The sequence below is a fragment of the Micropterus dolomieu genome, linkage group LG10, assembly GCF_021292245.1.
Source record: "Micropterus dolomieu isolate WLL.071019.BEF.003 ecotype Adirondacks linkage group LG10, ASM2129224v1, whole genome shotgun sequence".
Classification (NCBI taxonomy): domain Eukaryota; kingdom Metazoa; phylum Chordata; class Actinopteri; order Centrarchiformes; family Centrarchidae; genus Micropterus; species Micropterus dolomieu.
Genome location: NC_060159.1, coordinates 15,401,141 through 15,423,867, shown reverse-complemented (window position 1 = coordinate 15,423,867; position 22,727 = coordinate 15,401,141). Strand labels below are relative to the sequence as shown.

General features: G+C 41.4%; 1 protein-coding gene across 4 annotated transcripts in view; it reads left to right on the top strand.

Moving 5' to 3' along the window:
• Window positions 1-22,727, top strand: part of wasf1 (WASP family member 1) — a 64,277-nt gene that overhangs the window by 13,756 nt on the left and 27,794 nt on the right. For 3 of the 4 annotated variants that reach the window (XM_046061154.1, XM_046061156.1, XM_046061153.1), the window contains 2 exons: window positions 12,163-12,317; window positions 14,309-14,443. In XM_046061154.1, coding sequence (XP_045917110.1) covers window positions 12,185-12,317; window positions 14,309-14,443 — 268 coding nt within the window. In that variant the 5' untranslated portion in view covers window positions 12,163-12,184. Of the gene's footprint in view, window positions 1-6,562; window positions 6,661-12,162; window positions 12,318-14,308; window positions 14,444-22,727 lie in introns of those variants that run through there. The other variant, XM_046061155.1, reaches the window with a different exon arrangement.

Below are 22,727 nucleotides of genomic sequence, written 5' to 3'. Positions count from 1 at the left end.
CTTAATAATTTATTTGATTAGTCGACTACTCATGATTATTTTTGTCACCCCTAACCCTAATTAAACCATTTAACTAATTAAATATCTTTAAAGTGAATTACTGATCTCCATCACACAACCTAACTAGCTAACGTTTCCATTAGGTGAACAAGGTTTACTATTCAGAATGAATACTAGTATCAATGCGAGGGGGAAACCAGGGAAGAATATAAGTCACTGATTTACTATTGCACTTAACGTGTTAACACAACTAAAAGAGCATTCTTTCACCTTCCATGAGACCTCAAAACCAAGAATGCAAAGAACTATGGAAAGGCTGCTCCAAGATAACAGCCAGGCTTTATCACCCAAAACAATAAGCTCACAATCTGATTTATTGACAAATAGGTTTTAACTTTAAAATGTTTAACTTTTTAACAAATATTTTGCTTTGGAACTATATATTAAAAAAAAAAAAAAGCACATTAAAAGCAATTACTAAAACCACAACTGTAAGTTACACTAACAGTGCAATGTCTATTTAGACTAATAAAGCAACAACCCCCCTTTCATAATACTGTTTATTTTAAGTGCTTATAAGTTTTATAAGTGGAGAATGCTCTACATCACGAGCCAGATGTTTCTTGATTTACTTTAAACCATTACTCGGATTGTAACGACAGAATAACAGGAGTATGAACATTGAAACTATCTTCAATTCTGTTGTTGCTGCCTCAGTGGTCTGTGTAACTGGGAGCAGAGGGCTCTGTGGGCGTGACTGGCCGGCCAGCTGGCACCACTAACCTCGCGGGTGCTTATGAAGCTTCTCAACCCCGAAAATGTTTAAGCACATTTTGGATTCGCCTTCAACTTTCGTAAAACTGCCAATGTTCATGTTCTACACAGTTGATTTCTTGCCTCAAAACCTACTAAACTTGTAAAAACAAAGAACCGTTCTATTTCTCTGTTGCTTGCTGCTTCTTTGTGAGTAGTCTACAGTCAAGCAGTCATGGCAGACAGTGGAAGCGATCCTGCACCCAGCACTTCCATGTAGTGCATTGCAGTTACTTAGTTAATAAGAAGATTGCTATCTCTCCCTTAAACGGCATCTTTGTAACGATGTGTCGACAATGAAATTTCACCGTGACAAATGTTTGTAATTGGCGTCGTCGATTACGTTGACTAATCGTTGCAGCCCTACCTGTGGTATTGTGTTGCTGAAGAGGCCGGGCCCATCATGTGTGAAAAGCACTGTTGTTTTTCTTAACTTATTGACTACCAGATGAGGAGAACTTCGCAAGTTTAATTTGGCAGGCGTGTTCACTTTATTTAAGTGTTTTGCCCTCCTGGCAGGTTTGTTGGCTGGTTTGAGAAGCACTCTTGTGCCTTGGGCTTGAGAGTATACATTGTGTGCTTGCTTTTTTTTTTTCTTTGCTTGTTGTTTGAGCTGACAGGGTTTGTTGCAGTGGTTAGTGTGTGTGCATGTCCTTCACGTTCGTATAAACAGCATGGGATTTGGTATAATGAAATTTCCCTCACAGGCCAAAGAAGTGCAGCTGCACAGTGCACGCATGCACACATTTATTATTGAGCAGCAGGCTTTCATTATTCATACCAGTGGGTTTCCGTGCACTCAGCAGATAAACTTCTTTGAGTCTGTTTGTTCATCAGACACTCTGCTCATTGATGTTGGCACACAGACGTCTATGAATATTTAGTTGTGCACGTCTACAGTGGGATAAAGCATGTTTGCTAAATGAACGTCGAAAGCAATCTAAGCTCTTGGTCACCAAATACAATGTGGGCTCTGTCCAACTACTCACCCAGTATAAGGTTCATCATTCATCATGCTCTGAATGTAAAGCATAGTGGTGGACAGACGGCCACTGTTGAGTCCCAGGAGTTTTACATTTTCAGCAGTCAGTATTGCAGTTGGTATTTGTTTTTTTTGTTGTCTGAAGCAACTCCTGAAACTTGTTTACAGCTGCCAGCCAGCTAGTGGATCCGTGCCATCTGAATACCTGAATACCATCTGAGTGCCAGCGTGCCAGGATGCTCTCTTTGATCAGCGTTGGCTGTGTGAAGTGGAGAGGCAGGGCACAGTGCTAAATGGTTGTCTTGCTTCACACCCCTGCTTGTTTGGGACTGCTTACTGTCTAGCATGTACATGAAAAATGGCCATGGACAGACTCGAGGGCCCAAACTACGGCGCTCAGGTGGGGAGCGGAACAAAAAAGGAAGTGTGGAGGGAAAAAAAGCGTGCAACGCCGTGCAGAACAACCTTTGTTTATGTGCAAGTAAGACAAGTGTCAAAAAGAATATCATGAGAAACACAGTGCAGTCAGAAATTTAAAGTTATTGAGGCACGGGAATAAGTTTATTATGTATGCGTATCGCTTGCCACGAGCACTCTCTAAAGTTTCCCACTACCGGCACACCTAGTTAGCATAGCTGTCTCAGCCCAACCTGACAGCACTAGTGCGGCAGGTGTATTTTTAGCCCAACAACATGAGGGCTGTGTGTGTGTGTGTGTGTGTGTGTGTTTGTGTGTTTATAGCACCTCACTGGTGAGGGCCTGCAAGGTGTCATCTCACCGCTGAAGGGATGCCGGCTGGTACAGAATTTTAATTGGCAGGAAGACACCCTGGCACATGCCATGATATGTTCTGCCAACGTGATTTGCTGTGATGGGTGGAGAGGACAGGGGCACGGGGATGTTGCAGTCTCAAATGGAGGGGTGGGGGGGGGGTGTGTGTGTGTGTGTGTGGTTATTTGTAGTGATATTGGCCTTCAATTTGCAAAGAGTTTTGATAATGTCTTCCAGCCTCATAGGTTGCTAGACTTGCAACATGTTCATTGTGGTTGTGCACGGTATTTTGTTCTACACATGTGCACCAGGGACCCTTTTAGTGTGCAGAGGCACCAGCGCTCCTCTCCTGTCAAAATCTGACAAGTCAGCAGCAAAGCATTAAGACTGGGGTTAGTTCAAAGCGAAGTAGTTCGTACGACATGTCGTCTGACTAAGTCTAAAGTGCAAAAGTATTAGCTGTTCCGAACAGCCACTCTCGAAGGTGGGGCAGAAAGCTTGCCGTCATAGAGAGAAGCAAGATCCAAAAATTAATCAAATGTGGATAAAAATTCACACTTTTACACAATCTTTCTTCAAAGGAATACATGGTGTAGCAGTCCTTTGCACATGTGAAGAGTTATCAAAGTAGTTTCGGAGAGAAATTACCATAAGGCCTACTTTTGCCCACCTGGCCAATTTTTATATAAAATGGCCATGCTTTTCAAATTGTCAGTTTAAAAAGCTACAAAAATTGTCAGTCGTGGGCGCCCAATTCCAATGTTGAAAAGCTACGGAGGGAGGTTGGGAGGTGGGGCATCTGATAAAGCTTGAGGGATCTTGAGTTCAGCGTTAGGCCTTCCTCCTTTCAATATTTTATCAACTAGTCAAAAACTCTGTCTTTTTTAACTTCCCAAGGACATCTGATTCAGTTGTAGCCATAGGAAGAAAGCAAATTCAGCATTTTATTATCTTAAAATGTGTGATAAGAAGTGTCTGGCCATTTAAGCCGTTTTTAAAGAGAATGGAGATAAAATTTTAGCCCTGTGTGCTAATGAGAGAGAAAATGAAAGAACAAATAGCATTTAAAAATGTATAGCCTGAGGCGGCTGTACATTTTTAGAAAAATGATGAGCCAGACTTATTATATTTTTCATATAGTAAGAAACATCTTCTTAACCAGCTAGAGGAAACAGCTTTCTCCTTAAGTTTTCAGTTGGGACAACATACACTTTTTTTCCCGTCCTCCCTTGTTTTCTTTGGAAAATGAGCTGCGGTAGCTGTCCTGCGCTGCATATCTGCATTACTGATTTAAACCAGCTGCTAGTAAGTTTTGCCAGTTTGAACTCTACTTCCTCTGCCATTGGCTGCTGTGGCTCTGCCAGTTTCCCTGATAAGATGTCTGTGTTTTTATGTTTGCAGCTGTTCATAATGTAGGAAGAGACCAAGTCCACGAATCACTGGGAAAAGGACAAAATGTTCAGGCTGATTTGACATAGAGAATGCAATCTTCAAGCTTTGAGTTGGCTTTGATAAGGGGTTTTAGGGAGAGAGCAGCACATTATTGTGAATTTATTTTGTTTAAAGGCTTTATTTTCAGTCCGCTTACTTTTGAGTGAGTGTTTTTTGCATACATTGTGTTTTTGCAGCAATTTAGTTGTTGACCCTTGCAGGATACAGGATGTCAATAACTAAAGGGCAAACCTCCTGCTCCTGCAGTTGCTTTTATTGTATTTGTGAGAGCACTGACAGGGTATCTGCAGGTCTTGAAAAGGGCATTGAATTTGGTTTCCTCAAAAAAAGGCATTAGAAGGTATCGTAAAACCTTTATTTATTTTCTCTTGCCTTCCACCGGCAGTGATGTTGGTTATAAAATATTTTGTTACCTGATAGTGGGCTGTTGGGAAGCGTTGTACACTGATAAACTAAAAGTGGGATTGTTGCGACTGAAGATTATGTACAGTTGGAGTTTTAATCAGCACCATCAAAACACTGTCACTATCACTTGGTACAGTAGGTAGGGTGTTCATTGTCTAATAAGTGACACCTGTAGATTTTAGCATAAAATTAAACTTAGATTAATTATCTGTCTATTCCGCTTATCAAGGTCACATTCATGTAATTCATTATATCATTAGGAATTATTATATGAAGATGGGAAATACTGAAAAATGTGATATAATGATTCCCTCCTTTAAAAATTAAAGGACATTGGTTTTCCATACTTTTGTTCTGTGGACGGTATGATCATAAAAAAGGTATTAAATTGCATTCTATGTAGTATAAAAATGTTTTTAAAAGCCTTTATTGAGTTAAAAATATTTTTTGTGCATATAATAAGTTTGCAAAGTAAAAAAGTCCAAAGTCCAGCCCAAAGGGATTGCCCATCTCCCACAGAAAACACTGCTCTGGACTGCCTGAAACCAGCTCGTTTGTAGTCCAGCCTTTTCTTCTGCTTTGTGTGATGTAACAGCGAAACATGCGTCATAATGCGGACAAAACACCGGTGGAAAAACACACTGAGCTGCAGCACACAGTGACAAGACGTCCACATGCTGTCCCTCCACACTCCCTTCCAAACATTAGCTACCCTCCAGGCAGTCAATGGACATAAAGTTGTTACTGTGATGTAGAGACACAGTTTTAAAAAAATTAATAACTCACCACTCTGAAACTCTTGCTCCAATCCATGTTGCTAAACTGGTAAGGGGAACATGTACAGCTGAACCAAAGCTGTGTTTACCGGCTTTTCATGACCTGCCCTACTCTGCTTCTGATTGGGTAGTAGTCCTTAAATTGGAACTGCGCATGTGCAACTCCCAACAAAGATGTATCAATCCATAGCTAAAACAAAGAGTTCAACACACCAGATGAAAAGAGGAGCTGCAGCAATGTGCAGTATGACAAATGTTTTTTTTTTTTTAAATAAAACCATGTAAACCTGTTCTGGTACAACCCCTAAATAAGATTTTGAACCTGAAAATGAGCATAATATGACCTCTTTAAATGTAACTTGGTGATCCCTGCAGAAACCCTGCACTCAGTATTTGAACTCTTGGGTAGAACCTCACTTATTCTGCACCTTGTGTGGATTCTGTTTCATGGTGAGAAAATCAGCTTGACTAACTGTTCAGGCCATGAATTTTACATTACTCAATGATGAGATCTCTCTTGTTTCAGAAGGCTGAGGCCATTTGATTTCAATTCCAACCAGCTCCCTCGCTGGTTTACTGCTAGTTGCTTTTTTCGTTTCCTTGTCTCCTTGAAGATTTTCCAGTTTCACAGTGACTGTGATGGCAAACTGTGGCTAAACAATAGTATCGCTGCTGGATATTAGTTGTTTTTTGGATATGTAGTTTTCAGGAAGATTAGATTTATTTTTTATTAGATTAGAGTATTTGTTTGCTATATGTTGTGTTTTTTTCAGTAGAATTAACCCTTTCTTTCCCTAATCAAAAAAAAGAAAGAAACACGGGTTTCTTTTGTATGGCTGTGTGTATCAAATCATAGTTAATGGTGTGTCAAGGGTCTGGTTTCTCTACCCAGCTGTCCAAATGAAAAGCTCTTGACCTGCTCCATACTGAGGGCTCCTCTGCTATATTGTGTGGCAGCGTGAGGGAGTAAATGCTCCATTAGGATTCATTGAAGCCTCTAGTTGGACATATTGTCCCGAGTGTAATGCCCCGCACCCGTGGAGGCCCCTCTGTTCTCAAAAGGCACGTGCCGTCCCCTCACCCCGCTTTGTGCTCGTACACAGTGGATGAGCAATCCCCCATCTCCCTCTTATTCTCGCTCTCATATTGCGTTCGTTCATCAATTGCCGCCACTGTTGTGACACCCAGCAAATTCATTTCTCCCTTCACCCTTTCCTCTCTCTGTTTTTGTCCACTCTCTTTGCCTTTGCCTCACCTGGGACATAATAAAGTGACCATTGCCTTCCCACTGCAGCCGTTGCCATGGTGATGATAGGTGACAGTGGGGAAGCACCACCCAAGATGTATGGACCGTAAAAGTAGGAGGACACTGGTAAGGGGTGTACAGAGAGTAATAATAAGGCTGGCTAGCTTGTAGACTGGATAGAAAAATAAAAGAAGCAAAAGGAAGGGGAACAGCAGGTATGTGAAATATTTCTTATGTGGGCTCTAATGGTTGCCCTCCGTCTTTTTATTTTATTGGCAAGGCAAAGTGAGTGAAGGAGGAAAAACTAAGGGGACAAGAATGGAATCGTACTGGGAAACCATAGTTCAGCTTTCAGCTGCCTTGTTCATTAAATCAGGATCCAACTGAAAATTGAAAAGAGTGTAATTTTCTCAGTGTAAGATCTGTCAAATCTGTCATCTACATCCATTCTTTCATGGCGCAGCTATTGTGTGGAATAGTCAGAGGTCTGTCTCTGAGTAATCGCTAGGCAAACATAAATGCCTTATAAGCTTTCAGCCCATTGTGGATTATCAGCTGGATACCATGGATGTCACTGACCTGGATTGAGAATTATCTAAAACTGCTTGTTATTCATTTATAAAATAGCCAGGATCAAAAGGTTTCTACTCACCCAGCTGCATATTTAACTCTGCTGTGGTCTTTAAAAGTGAGCACAGTGCACAGGGAGAGTTTTGGGAAGCGACGTGTGGGTGAAGTTTGGTAGTTTTTGAACCGCAGATCTGTAAGACGGGGAGTAGGTCCATTAAAGTGAATGAATTGGCTGCACGATGTGAGAGAAAATAACGCCGTGTGTGGAAAAATATTTGGTGAATATTGCGATGGTGCCAAAACTTTTTTTCACTTTTTAAGGCAACACTTTACACATGGGAGAACATTGTGTACAAAACACTACAAACAAACAAACTTGACATCCTTGGGTTCATGACAAACACAAGTAGCTGCATGTCCAGAAGGGGACTCTTGACAGATTCAGTTTGTGAGGTGGGATTTGTCGTGTGCAAACAGTTTCAAGTGCGATTGAAGTGCTTTTCTTTATATGCAAACTCTGTGTGCAACTCTCTATCCGGCGTGATCTGAATGGCCTGTGTCTATCTAAAACCTGTTCACCAGATAATTCACATAGATTGAGTCAAAGGGTATCATCTTGCAAGATGGCTGCTTTTATGAGTTCTTAAATAGATTGTCACCCTCAAATCTCAGTCATGGCAGCATTGGACTGGTCTTACATGTAATCGGCTGTCTTCCTATTTGGTTACCTAGAAGTAATTAATTCTTTTCGAAGCTTACATGCCTGCAGTCTTCAGAAACACCCTGACACATCAAAAACATAATGTCTATATAGTTTGCCGTCTTGTCACACTACACCTGCTGCGCCATCTATTCTGCTGGATTTAGTCTCCTGAATTCGCTTTCACTTTAAAATAACTCACCAGAGCTCAATTTTGAATGACTTCGAAGAAGCACATATTGCCCCTTGTGCTAATATATTTTTTCCTTACACAATCAGACAGTTACTATTGTGGATTTGAATGTATTGTCATTATTTGTCACAATGAACATCATGTATTTATTTACTAGATGAGTAAACCTTCTGTTTAGTGATCTCTCTCTCTCTCTCTCTCTCTCTCTCTCTCTCTCTCTCTCTCTCTCTCTCTCTCTCTCTCTCTCTCTCTCTCTCTCTCTCTCTTTTTTTTTTTTTTTTTTTTTTTCTCTTCTTTATATATATCAAATTAATTAGTATGGAAACCTCCTGTGGACAAGTGCCCCATGTATGTAGGTATGTGAGTGCTTGTGTGCAGCTCTGTGCAGAGAAAATCTTCCCTTCCGTCCGTGAACAGCAGTCTTGAGTTATCTTATGTCCAATCGGCAAGGCAGCATGTGTATGCTGCAGTCATTAATCACACACCAAGCGCATATGCAGTGTGGCGAGGCCATCTGAGGAGTTTTTTTTTTTTTTGAAAAGCAAGGCAAGTTAACTGTGTTTACTTGTCGTCAAATATCAAGAAAATGTAACTGTGCCTGTGATACTGTAAAGGAAAAGAGATATCATCCTAAGTCAATGTTTTTCTGATACATTATGCAAAGAAAAAATCTTGTAACCTTGCTTGCACGCACTAGATCCACAACAGGGACCAAAACGGGGATAGAAGTGGAGCGCAAACTAGAACACAATTGTTGAGGTTACAGTACTCGTCCTGTTACCTTATGTGTGCGTCTTATGACAAACAAGAATTAAGCTAGATAACAGAAAAGTGAATTTCACAAATTGATTTTAATGAAACTGTGGATGTCTTTGAAACACAGCATTTCCGGGGATTCTTAAATCTCAGTTTGAAACCAAAACTATTTCAAAAGCCCGCCCCATGGAGCTCAGGCTGGCAGAATCAATAGCATCGCTTAACACCTATTCCTATGTGCTTTTTTGACACCATCATTTTGTGTATGTGTGTTTGTCTGTCTGTCATTTGTGAAGTGTTAGTTTTTAAAAAGTCCATATAAAAATAAATTTATAATCTTGCAGATGTGTAGCCTTTTTAGTCTTCCGCTTTGTTTGTCCGTCTGTGTCATCTTCTTTCACTGCCATCTGAAAGCCCCCCTTAGACAAACCTGTTCTGTCATTCTCAGAAATAACTCTTATCACCCAGAAAATAGGAGGACACACAGTCTTTATGGGGAGATGAGAGAGGAGAAAGGCCTTGAAGAGAGCAAGATGAGCACGGGGGGTACAAAAACAGTGTGAACTTACCCGGCAGACACACTTGTCATCTGTGTTTGTACATGTGGCTGTGTCCGAAATCCCCACTCTTTCACTACTCCCTACCCCCTATGTAGGGAGTTGAATGTAGAGGACTATATAGTGAGTTATATTGTATTAAAACAACACTTTCGGACACTATTCTGATCGTTATTTCGGCGCTGTTAATTACGTCATTGCCGTCTGACAATCAGTTTTTTCTATCAGGCAATGCATGATGGTATATACGGCTTGGTTAGTGACCATCGGTTGTACACTACTTTTCAAAATGCATTCTGGGATACATTGAGTGGACTAATATGGTATAATAATTATCACTATACATTCGGACAGCACTACAAAATGGCGAGCTCACTATATAGTGAGTAGTGGGTGATTTCGGACACTGCGTGTTTGTGTTGAATAAGCCAGTGTGCATGCATGGCAGGGAAATATCCACAGTTGTGACTGATTTAATTTTCCCCAGAGATTTGACAAGTGTATAGGAACACTTATTGTTCTCATAAAGTAAACGGATAAGCTGAATAAAGGTAAATAAATGCCTTATTGATTTCTGATCTTAAATCCACATTAATCCCAGAGGAGGGGCTGGATTAAAGAGGAGCAGAATGCTCATGCTCTGAGGGAGTAGGGACTGAAGATTGTGCATTTTTGATGTTTTGTTTGTTAAAGGAAAAGTTTAAAACTTTGGGAAATGCACTCGCTTAACGGCAAATCGCCATTTTAAGGGAGGCTATGCGCTGGATCATTTCTTGGTCGAGTCTCCAAGAAGTTGCTGGTGTACAGACATGAGTGATATCAGTCTTCTCATTTAACTCTTGAAGAAAAAGCGAAAAAGCATATTTCCCAAATTTGAGAGTGTGCTTTGATATAATTTTTCTTTCTATCCTTTTTTTTGTTGGTATTTTTAAGACGGTCCTGGACATACTGTAAGTCTTACATTAAGCAGTGATAGGCCGATTGTATGTTCGAGGTCAACATGGCTCAGGGTTAGCCCTCCATTACTAAGACTGCTGGAGGATTTAGAAAATGTCAGCGCACTTTGGGTCTTAAGGATCAGGAGGGGATGTGTGTTTGTGTGGGTGTGTGGGGAATGTGGAAAGAAAAGAAATCTCTAAAGAGTAGAGAGAATGTCTTGTTATTTTAGAAGTGGGCAGGGATTTGGGTTTTTGCCCCCATTTAAGACGCTTCCAAGATGAATCACCTCAACAAAGCTTTTTTGCTGGGCACCCTCTCTCTCTCCCCTCTAACCATCTATAGCTGGGCCACTTCCTAGAATAGCCTTCCTTGCCCTACATTTTTATGGATACGGTCAATAATCACGTTTATTCTTCAGCGACGACAACACCACTAAGAATACAGATGGATATTAAAAGACGTCAATTAAAGTTTAATCAGTGCTTTAACGTGGCCTTTCCACTGTCGAGCCCAGTCAGTCAGTCTGTCCGTCTGGGCATGATTGCACACACTCACAGCAACGACAGCGTGTCGTTGCCATGATTAACGGTCATCGGGTGGTGATGGAGCAGTGGATAAGACACCTGCCTCTGGTGTGAGAGACCCGGGTTTAATTCCCCACTGCGACACATCCACCAATGTGTCCCTGAGCAAGACACTTAACCACTAGTTGCTCCAGAGGTGTGCGAACTCTGACACATAAAGCAATTGTAAGTCGCTTTGGATAAAAGCGTCAGCTAAATTAATAAATGTAATGTAATGTTGGTCGATGGTGTTTAGCCCTCTGCCCTTCAATCTCTAAACATTCTCATTTTAACAACATATAGGCATTTCTTGTTATAACAAGATACCGAACAACAAGTCGTCGTCATCGATTTCTCCAACACTTTGACTTATAACCAAATACAAAAAAACTAATGACATTTCCATCAGCCTCACCTGTACTTGGTTTTTAGTGCTTATTAAAATGTGACTATATTTCACAGTGAGGTGAAAAGTTGTCGTGGAGTGTGAGGGTGGAATTAGCATAGAAGATGTCCCCACAACTTTAAAATTGTTTGCGTGGCATCATTTTGGGTACCCTACCCGATGGAAACAATAAAATCTGTCATTGAAGATTTCTTAAAAATAGAGTTAAAATAGTGTCTTCTCTCGTTCTCATGAACCCAATATCGTATATCGTCTCCTCTCCTGAGCTAAGTGTATCGTCACACCCCTGCTTGTTGGTAAATGTTAGCACGCTAATATGCTAAACTAGAATGGTGGACATCATAAGCATGCCTTCTATCTGGAAGTTGCAGGCTCTTTGACTGTTAAAACAGTTTCTTGTGTGTTTTTGAGGTAGAAATGTGTATTAAGTGCAGTAAGTATGAATTCTGTAAACATATTCTGGTCATGGATCATTGCAGCCTCTCTGTCTTCTTTGGTTTTGGGCAAGCGTCCTTATGGGTGTTGGTGTGAATGATGGAACACTGAGCCTAAGCAGCCCAACACTGCAGCCTTAATGCCATTAGCATGGCTGATTGGGCAGACAAAGTGCTGAGGTTAGTCAGCCTGGCTGTGCATGATGGAAAGGACAAGACATTGCTAAGTCAGTGAAACAAATGAGGCAACATAGCTGTAAGCAATGTCAAAACACTACTTCCCTGCTGTTCTAGCATTTTATATTTCTCCGGGATCCTGTTTAACTGTACTTCTCACGTTGTATTCCCTCTCTACGTGCCCTTGAACTCACGTCACATTCCGTCATCTAACTCTCTCCAATGCTAATGCTTTGCTCCAATTGCTCTGTTGGGTTAACTCTGGCATTGTGTTAGCGAAGCAATCAGGGAAACAGGTTTATTGAATTTAGTGTGTGCAAAATCACAAGGTCTGTAACAAGAATTGTTCCACTAATGAAGTTTTGTTCTCTATTCCTTCATTCCCCATGTCTCTCTCCTGTCCCCCTCCGATCTGACTGTAGGTAGTGGTGTTGCAGCAGAAGGATGCCGCTGGTGAAGCGCACCATCGAGCCCAGGCACCTGTGCCACACGGTTCTGCCAAGGAACATCAAGAATGAACTGGAGTGTGTGACTAACATCTCCTTGGCCAACGTCATACGCCAGCTCAGCAGCCTCAGTCAGTACCACAAGGACACACACATTCTGTCATTCAGTTATTTAAATAGACACACACGGCACACATACTGTTCACGCACACCTCTGCTCCCTCTAAGTCAATTAGCTGAACATTCAGCTATTAGGGAGTGCGTCAGCTAATGCCTTCTTGTCAGTTTTCATTCTTTTCTGCTCATTTCCTGGAAATGTAAAGTACATTGCTTTGAAACATCAGAATATTCAGAGAATGACATGACAAGTTTGATAATTCTGTAAACCGTTTTCACAATTTCACACCGTCTATGATCAAATTGCACAGGACCCTGAATCAGGATTTTTAGAGTTGATTCAAAGTCTGAACTTCAAACCGATGCATTAGCTCGGGGGGACTAGTGTAGCCTGTCCAATAGCCTACACTAGTCACATTTTTTAGCAGTGAGACCCACATTTTAATGCCTCAGATTTCCAGACAGTCAGAAGAAGAAAAAGTGGGGATGCCCTGGTCATAGTTCAGTTATAAAATCCATGCGCACCATGGAGCGCCACTCCCGCCGGGGTTGCTGACAGCACTGTCAGCCGAAGAGTCAATCATACAGGATGGTAGTAGAGAAGGTTGTACCTGCGTTGGGTTCAAAAATAGTTTAGCCAACTTCACTGACAGTCAGCACCAGAGCTGAGAGTGTCGAAGCAGCAAACAGGCCCGAGTCTTGCTGCCCTCCGTTTCTGTTACGGTTAGTTTTGTGGTTAGGCCATTTCAGATAAGTCTCCCGTGCTGTTGCTCCTGAATTGCTCTGTGAACAATGACGCAGCTAAAAAAAGAGGTACAGCTATGAAGTATTTAAAAATAAGCTTAATTTTATTGTGTTTTAATGACATGATTTTCCCTATTTTTTACATTAAACATTTTGCCAGAAACTTAACACAAACCTAGATCTCCTGAACCTAGTTCCACATTCCCACAGCACAAGATATTTGGATAAAAATTGATTATGGTGAAGTGGATAAGACTCATGCCTTTGATGTGAGAGACCTGCATCCGATTCCCACTGTGACCCATCCACTGATGTGTTCACTGAGTAAGACACTTACCTTGCTCCAGTAGTATGCAACCTCTGACATATGTAGCAATTATAAGTTGCTTTAGATAAAAGCGCCAGCTAAATGTCTAAAAAATAACTATAATATTGAATGATACTATCAATGAAGATACTGCACATTGTGGTAATGGTTCCTTTGGTATAGTAAGAAATCCTGCTAATGGAAGATTTAAAAGATTTTGAGATATTTGGAGTATACAGATCCTAAAATCGACACTATAGTGAAAAGCATTTTATGTAGGATATACAAATTCAGCACTCTTTGCAATTTTCTACAACAAATCCATAAATATGCTCCACAGTAAATCACTGAATTTGGAGTATGTTTTGTTTGGCATAGTTCTAATGTAAAGCTTTGTGCTGTGAAGGGTGCGAAAACACAGTGCATACTGCTCCATGTGGGCATGAGTCATGTGACATGAGTCCACTAAGATTTATGGAGGCTAAAAAAGCCTAATTCAGTTCATGAAGGAAATGGTGGCCGACAATGGAAGTCGTTGCCTTGATTTAGTGAAGTTTGACAAAACCTGCATGGCTGGTACCATTGTAGCAAAAGTGTTTTTCTCATTGGTTTACTCCCCCTTCCCCAACTCTGGTATCACACATCTCCAGAGCAGTTAGCCTCCATCGCGGGCACTTTTATGATTGCATCTGACAAAGTAGTTTAGTTTGCTGTTTTTTTTTGTTTTTTTTTAACAAAAGGACTACAAGTCCCCAGAGTCAGATGATGTGAAACGTAACTAACAGCTAAAGTGAAACCCAAAGAGAAATGAAATTTCTTGTTATTATATTTATTCATTCCACACTATTATTTTTAACAGCCATTTCTTTTTAACACTTTGTTGCTGATGTTAGTTGAGTATTTCATGATGGTTAAAAAAACTTATTGTGTGTATGTGTGCGCGTGCGCATGCAGGTAAATATGCAGAAGACCTGTTTGGAGAGCTGTTCAACGAGGCACACACCTTCTCTTTCCGGGTCAACTCCCTGCAGGAACGCGTGGACCGCCTCTCCATAAGTGTCACACAGTTGGACCCCAAAGAAGAAGAACGTGAGTACAGTAACTACATATGCATGCGCGTGCGCACACACACACACACACACACACTGCACTGTCCCTCTTTCTGTCCTCCAGTCACACCGTCACCTCTTCAGTGTCATATGTGTCTGTAACTGTGACAAATTGGATGTGCAATTGTTGATGTGCGTGTGTTTGTGTTTGCACCCCCCACAGTGTTAACAGCGCAGCTATGAGGCGGTGTCATTTTTCACAACCCAATAGTACAAACCCCAGCCCTCTATTAGAGACATTTTGTGTTTCAGTTTGGCTGGATTTCTCCTTGTGAGGAGAAATTGGATCTGTGGTGAGCAATAATAAAAAGGAATGCGATAATCGTCAGGACTGTCAGGTAAGCCAGGTTATCCTGAGAGAGGGGAGGCGGGATGACAGGATCGCGTTGCTAGAGGAGAGTGCGGTGGGTGCAAAGTAAAAAAGAGAGAATCACAGCGGTGTAATACCATGCTCCAAAGCACCGTATCGATTTCCCATGGGCCAGCAGTATGTTTACGGCTTTGCACAATGCTACTCTAACTGCTTCCTTGTCACTGACACAGAGACAGTAAATTGCTCACTGGGCTGCACTCGCTACTTATGCCTCCACTGTGAATGCAAGCAAAAGCTGTGATACCTCTTTACAAGGCAGTGAATTCTTTCTTAGTTTTTGCAGAATCATGAGTTTGTGTTTTACAGTTGAGGATCAGACCGGACCGTCCAGGTCCAGATTACTCCGATTGTTCATCCTAAACTTAGTTTTTGTTCTGTCCTCATTTTTTTTCCCGCTTCCCTCTTCAGAGGCTTCCCTCCATTGAATTGCTTTGCAGGCTTTTTTTTTTATGTTACCTGTCCTCTTCCTCCACCTGCCATTCTCTTTCTGCCTTGTCTTTCTCCTCTCCTCTCTACCACCTTCAAAGAATGGATAGTGACGTTTATCTTATTAGATACACATCTACAGATTTACAGGAAACACCAAAGTAGCAACAAAGCGATCTTTGTATCGATTTGACATAAGGCTACTTGTTCATATTCATGTGACATTTCTGTTTTTGGACACATATTGTGAGCGATTCTCCACGGGCCTGCTGCATCCGCGCGTGTGGTCCTTGGTTTTTATCTCCCTTCATAAATAAGCCCCCCCCCCCCCTTTAGCCTCATGTATTAGCTTGAGAGACAGTGGATAAGGATCAGCTCAGCTGCACTTTAAGTGAGCGGTGGTGTCGGGGTCGGAGGAGAGGAGGAGGGTAAGATAGAAGGATGGAGGGATGGGCGCGTAATACAGGGCACTGCAGCAAAAGCAGTGGAGTGTAAAAGGATTGTACCGCAGAATTTTCTGGGCCTCCTCTGCAGGTCCTCCACTCCGTTTAATTCTTCCGCACTCATGTAAAGCCAAATTAAGCTGTCTTGTAAATGGAAAAACCTGCACTCTTTATTTATTTATTTTCTTTCCCGACCACTATTCATTAAAGATTTGTAAAATCAGATGTCTATTATAGCGTGTGTGTGTGTGTGTGTGTGTGTGTGTGTGTGTGTGTGTGTGTGCGCCAAAACTTCAAGGAGAGAAGTCAGATGAATGTGACAGGAAGATGGACAGTTGTGGGAGGAGTTTAGCGAGGGGTTTGTTTCCCGTAAACGCCACCCCCACCCCTTCTTTCCCCTCACTCTCTCAAACATGCACCGCTATTCACAGTTTAAAGTGTATGCTTTTAGAATTGTCTGTGTGGGTCTGTGTTCGGCATGTGAGGAGGAGTGAAGGCGAGGGGAATGAGTGCAGGCAGGGATGGGGCCATAAATCAGGACTGTAGAGGGATAAAGATAGGAGGATGGGGGTTGGGCCGGACGGAGGAGAGTGGAGAACACAAAGTATTTTACAGATACTATTACCAAAACCCCTCGCAAAGCTTCTTTTGAAGTTCTTTAAAACCCTTAATGACCTGAGAAAATTTGGTGACTGACTGATTACACACTGTCCAACTTGCTACAAAATGTAGATTGACTCAAAAGCAAATTGCTGCAGAAATTGTTTCTGAATCACTGCTGAGTTATGGTTTGTATTGGACTTTTTCATAGTGTAGGATGATTCTGTACGTAGAATGAATACTGCAGTAATCATCACAGCATTATTTTTATATAATTGTTTATTTGTTAGAATTAATATTCATAGTCAAATGTTAAAACCTTGAATTCATGGTGATAGTAACAGCTGTATTCCATTTAATTATTTTAATTTTAATTTATTTTATTAAACTATTCTCTTTGTTCTGTTTGGTTCCTCTTTGCCCCCCCCGTAGCTCCCCACCAGCCTCTCGCCCTCTCTCTATCCCCCATCCAACAGTCATCTTGCAACTCTGACAATATAGGACACATACACAGATCAATTAATTTTATTTTATTGTAATTCATGTATTTGTTATTGTTATTTGTTATTTTTTTTGTTTTGTTTTTGTCTTATTTCCCAGTGTATCGTCATGTCAATATTGTGTCTTTTGTCTTGCAATACAAAAAAAACTTGAATTCATGGTTGTAACATGAATTAATTGGTTTTATTGTGAATTTGGGCGCCCAAAATCATACAGATCAGGTGTTAATTTTCTCAGACATAATTGATCTTGATGTCACGAAATGACAAATTTTATTGAAAGGGGTGGCAATGGCACCCTGCGATGGACTGGTGGCCTGTCCAGGGTGTACCCTGCCTTTCGGCCATTGTCAGCTGGGATTGGCTCCATCCCCCCGCGACCCTGTACACAGTATAAGCGATTGACGATGGATGGATGGGTGGCAATGGTGATAGCCGTGCGCCCTCTTACATATACAGTAATAGACTTGGTGTAGAAAGACACACTGGAATGAATTGGGTTTTATCAGTCCACAGCATATGGACACAGAGTGTAAGATGGTGGACGGCATGAAAGATGTTTAGCTGGAGGTCAGGGAGATGTGAGATGGAGAGATGGCCAGAGTGGTGCATGCAGTAGCACTGATGGGGCAGTGGCAGAGGTCAAAAAGTGCTTTATCACACGGATATATGCACATTCAATCTGAGCGTGCACACCCACTCACCTCACTCACACCCTACATACCCTCAAGCCTTCAAAGGTTATCATCCCTCGCTTTGCCCTTTAGGTCTCCACACCCTTTCTCCTCTTCCTCCTTTCCTGACCTTCCCCCCCCACACACACACACACATAAATACACACACCTTCTCTGCTTTTGTTGTCCTCCACAGTCCACTCTCATCTCTCTGATTGATCTCTGCTCCATTGCATAGATGCTATTTGTGTGCTGTCAGGCTCTTTTTCCCCTATCACTCCAGCCAGCCAAACTAATGGCCTATATCCCCTATTTAATGGCACCGTTATATCACTGCACTGGCTGCAGGCCATTATGGAAGGCCACAGAGCCACCCTAAGTCCCACTGGGCTCTAACTGTTTCTTTATGTACTCCATAGTCTCTTGCTGCTTCCCTCTTTTTCTATTAATCCTTTTGTGCCTCTGTTTCTATATTCCATAGGAGAATTCTTCTTCTATTGACAATTTTCTTTGAGATACTTGTCTCTCACATGACTTCACATGACATCTTGATCTTTCAGAATTCACTTTTCTGTTTTCCTGCTACTTTTTGTTTTTGTCTTCCACTGCTTGTTAACCCTCCTTGATTCCCATTTTCTTCGGCACTTAGTACCTCTCTCTCTCTCTCTCTCTCTCTCTCTCTCTCTCTCTCTCTCTCTCTCTCTCTCTCTCTCTCTCTCTCTCTCTCTCTCTCTTTTTCTTTCTTTCTTTCTTTCTTAAGGTCTATTCAAATAAGCTTTACCCGGCATGTCTGCTAAACCACTTACTAAAGCAGTACCTGTACATACTGTGTATATAATGGATATTTGCTAAAACAACATCTCTCTGAATCCGTATTTGTTATTTAGTATGTTTGTTTTTCTCTGGGACTGGAAAGACTGTAGTGATGAGATTAGTCATTTGCTTAAAGGCATTTGTAATTTCAAATGATCGGATTTACAGACATAAACACATCCCAGAGACAGCAGAAAGGTATGTTCAGATGAGATCCACTGTTTTAATGTGCTTTCTTTTTTCACATATGCATACTGTAGTTGCATAAATCATGATATGGAATTACATATTCTGTGATAGCGGGTTTTATTCTCCCACATCGCCCACTTCACTACATGTTTAGATCACACGGCAACCGAAGGGACTTTGGTATGACAAAATTCACGTCATGCAGACTCCAGCGATTCTGTGGATGCAGAAAGTTAAAATGTGTAATTTGTTTATCCAGAAGCATTGTGGGTGATGACCAGTAAGCATATGTTAGAAACACTGTGACAAAAGCCTTCCCAAAGTGATGAGGAGATGCATACAGTTCATCTACGTACTTCTTAGCACACAGTAACTGTAACACAATGGCAAAAAACTAATGTAATAGTAGTAGTACATGTACTTTATGTATTCAAGTCCTTCATACTGTAACATTCTGTCTTACCCACAATGTAGGATTAAATTTATTCTTGCACTATACGCAACATGAAACATGAAAGACAGAGGACAAATGATAAACAAGAGAAAGAAGGAAAGGACGGAGTGTTTCAGGGCTGCAGGAGGAAGAAGTTAGGAGGGGAAATATGGGACAACATTTGCATTGAAGTACAACAGAAGAGAGAGCAGTGCCTGCATGCTAAACGCCAGCTTGCCCTATGCCTTTCCCTATCGTCAGTGGTTGTGACTGCATCTCCATGAGGGAGGGGATGAAAAGTGGGAAGAGGGGAAACAACTGAAGGAGGGGTGTGTGTGTGTGAGTGTGTGAGAGAGACAAGAAGTTCCTCACCCCTCTTTGGTTAAGGGTGTTTAAGCGAGATACTATCTGTCCTAAGAAAAAGATATGAGAGGTGAAGAGATAAACTATCCACCACTCGCTTACTGATAAGGAGCTTCACAGACTGAGATCAGAGGCTGCTGCTGCTGCAGCACCTGGTGCTGCTCGACCTGATACACACACACACACACACACACACACACTCTTACAGCCTCACACTAACTCACTCGTTCACTGACAAACGGGTATACTCAAATTTTCCTCATTAGCTAAATGTCTTCACTAAATGGGTGTAATTGGTAGTTCAGCTGAATAAGTGACATTTTGTAATTAGGAGGTAGAACATCATGTTAAGATATCCATCTATGTGTGTGTGTTTGTGTGTGTGCGCCTTCTGTGTTTCTGCCCACACTGATTAGAACAGTGTGCTTCTCTCAGTGCTCAGTGTTGCTTGGCAGAGGTTTATAGCCACCTCGCGCTGCATCAGATTCATCCTGACACACACATTCCTGCACTGCCTCTCTCTTGTTTGTCGCTTTTGCACGTACTTGTCACACATATCTGACAGCCCTGTGCTCTCCCTAAATGCTTTGGGGCAGCAGGACACCGTGCTCTTGCTTAACATATAGCACTCTGCAACACCAAATTGCGACTCAGAGGTTGGCCGGTGGCTACCTCTGGCCTCTGCGTTATGTGTCTATAACAGTCCATGCTATAGATGTGTTCTGTAGGTTTGTAAGCAGAGAAGGAGAGTGTTGGTGTCAGCTCCAGGTACACTTTCCTGACCTTCACTCTGACCTTCCTGTGGGAAGAGGGCCGAGGCAAAAAGTCAAATGCCCTACAGGGATCACAAAAGCATCACTTTAATGTTCATATCTCCTTTCCCACATCTATATCCCTCACCCGCTCTGATCTTCTCAACTTGGGAAAAAAACATCTTCAGCTTCTTAGATCTCACCATTACTCGTACTTATCCCTGGCATTTCGCTCTCTCTGTGATCACTGTGGGCAGAGTAATTGTCATGCCACTGTGGCTATGGTTTTGAATTATTTTTATTTTTAATTTTTTTCCCGTTCTTATCATCAGTCACCTCTTATGTCGCTGATCTAGGAACTGATGTTTATTCGGCTGCACTCCCTTGTACTCACCAAGTTAATTGCTGAGATCTGGAAATGCTGCAGCATCACCATGAATTAGTCCAGAAATGCATACGTGCATACTATGTGATAACCCCATGGAAGCGCCAGCAATGCGCTGGTAGACCCGAACATTTTGCTAGGACAGCTAACATACCATGGAGGGAGATAAAAACCAGGGGATAGCAGTTTGGAAGTATTTCACGCTGATGTTGCCTTACACATAAAATAATTATACAACGTATTACTGGTATCGGATCGGATACTCTGCATTGGCCGATACCCAAAGCCCAGGTATTGGTATCAGTATCAAGATGAAAATGTCAGATCGGTGTATCCCTATACGAGTAGTCGGTTAATCAATAAGTCGATGGAAAGAAAATAAATTGATTGATTGAACTATTTTGATAATTGATTCACTGTTTCAGTCTGTTTTTATCTGGTTTAATCTTCCTAAATGTAAGGAATTGCTGCTATTCTTTGTCATTTATCATAGTAAATGAAGAATCTTTGGGTTTTGGACTGTTGGTTGGACAAATGAAGAAATCTGAAGACGTCACTTTGGGCTCTGGAAAATTGTGATGAGCATTTTTTACCATTTCTTTACATTTTATAGACTAAACGATTAGTCTATTAATCGTGAAGATAGACTGCAAATTAGTTGATAACGAAAATAATAGTTAGGTGCAGCCCTGTTGCAGACATGTTTCAACTTTGACCTGCTATACTTAGTTGTTCGTGCAGTTCTTTTCAGATTTATCATCAAATAGATAATTAAGCTAAACAATGAATTATCTTTTTTAGTTAAGTAAAAAGAACAAAAAATGCATTTTGAACAAATCATTGAGGTGTACCCTGGGCAAATATTTCTAACTCTACAACAGTACCAGGATTTAGCAAGAAATGTAATGCAAATTTTGATGAGATGAAGCTGCCAATTATTTTGACCGTTATTTTGACTCTATTGTTTACTGTATTCAAAAGAGTAACATGGATATATTCATGTTTACAAACACCATGTAGTACTTTTTTCTTTTTTTTTAAAAGTGTGCTCTGTAGCTTTTCATCAATCTGAGGCAGGAGGACACAAGAAGACAGAGCACTCAACCAAATTTGTCTCCTGTTTTTTTTCATATATATATAATAATATACACATACTAAATGTACAGTATGGGCCCGATATGCTAACAACCCTGAATAAAGAGTACTGAACTGCGTGTGCATTCTAAAATATTCCACGTGGAATTTTAGTACCTGTTATGGGTGATTTACTAAGAATTATTGCGTAGATGACAACAGAAGCAAACATAATGGAGGTGGCGATATTTAAGTGAGGGTTTTGCGTGTTTTAATGGTTTCTACCATGGATAGTCGGGAGGTAAAGCAGCCACTGCGTAAAAACCTTGGTTTGTTTCGTTTAGTGCGTCCGAGTATGTGGAAATCGTATTCACCTGTCCTTCCTGCCTAAGATTGCTACTACTTTGTACTTTGGGACAGCACACCTGAAAAACTGCTTTGGGAAACCCCAGCAGAAACCGCTACAGTGTGCTGGAATGACCCGGACGCAAGGAAATGCCAACAGATCGTGTTTCATCCAGCTAGAGGGAACAATCACCGACCGTCTACACTAGTGTTTCTCAACGGGGTCGTTTCGAGGACGTTGGGGGGCGCTGGAAGCAATATTTTGGAAGGGGGGGGACGCTGAGCTGCTTTTGGGGGGCGTTTGTTGGTTGGAAATTCTAAGGCGAGTTTACACTTAAGATTCACAACAATAGAAGTTTAAACTTTAAACTACTTGCAAAAAACTGGTCTGCAACATTAAAACCTGCCAGTTTATTCCACTGCAACTGGACAAGACTGTGTATTTTTCTCCGTCAGCTACTTTTGGTGCAGCTTCGTGCTGCCTTCACGGGAACGGGAAGTCAGAGTATCATCTCTAAAACTTTACCCACATAGCGTTTACTGTCTAAACTCTGTAAAATCGACGTTCTCTAAAACGCCAAAAAATGTAACGTTAAACTGAAGCTCTGTTGGGGATTGTAAGGGGCACTTTATCAGAGGTGCTGAAGTTAACGTCGGTGGAATTATTCGTGAGCTTTCTGTCTGATCAAAGGTGTTGTTGGTTAGTTTCGTTTTCCCCCAGCATGAGCACTTCCTAGTCTCATCCAGTTTTGTCTGTTAGACGGCGAGGGGATACTTCCAGCGAATCAGTAACATAATGCAGTATAGGGCATGTTGTAATATATTATGAATTCTCTTTAAATAGGCTAATGACGTTAGTCTCCCATTACGACTTTTTTGTGTCAGAGAACTCCG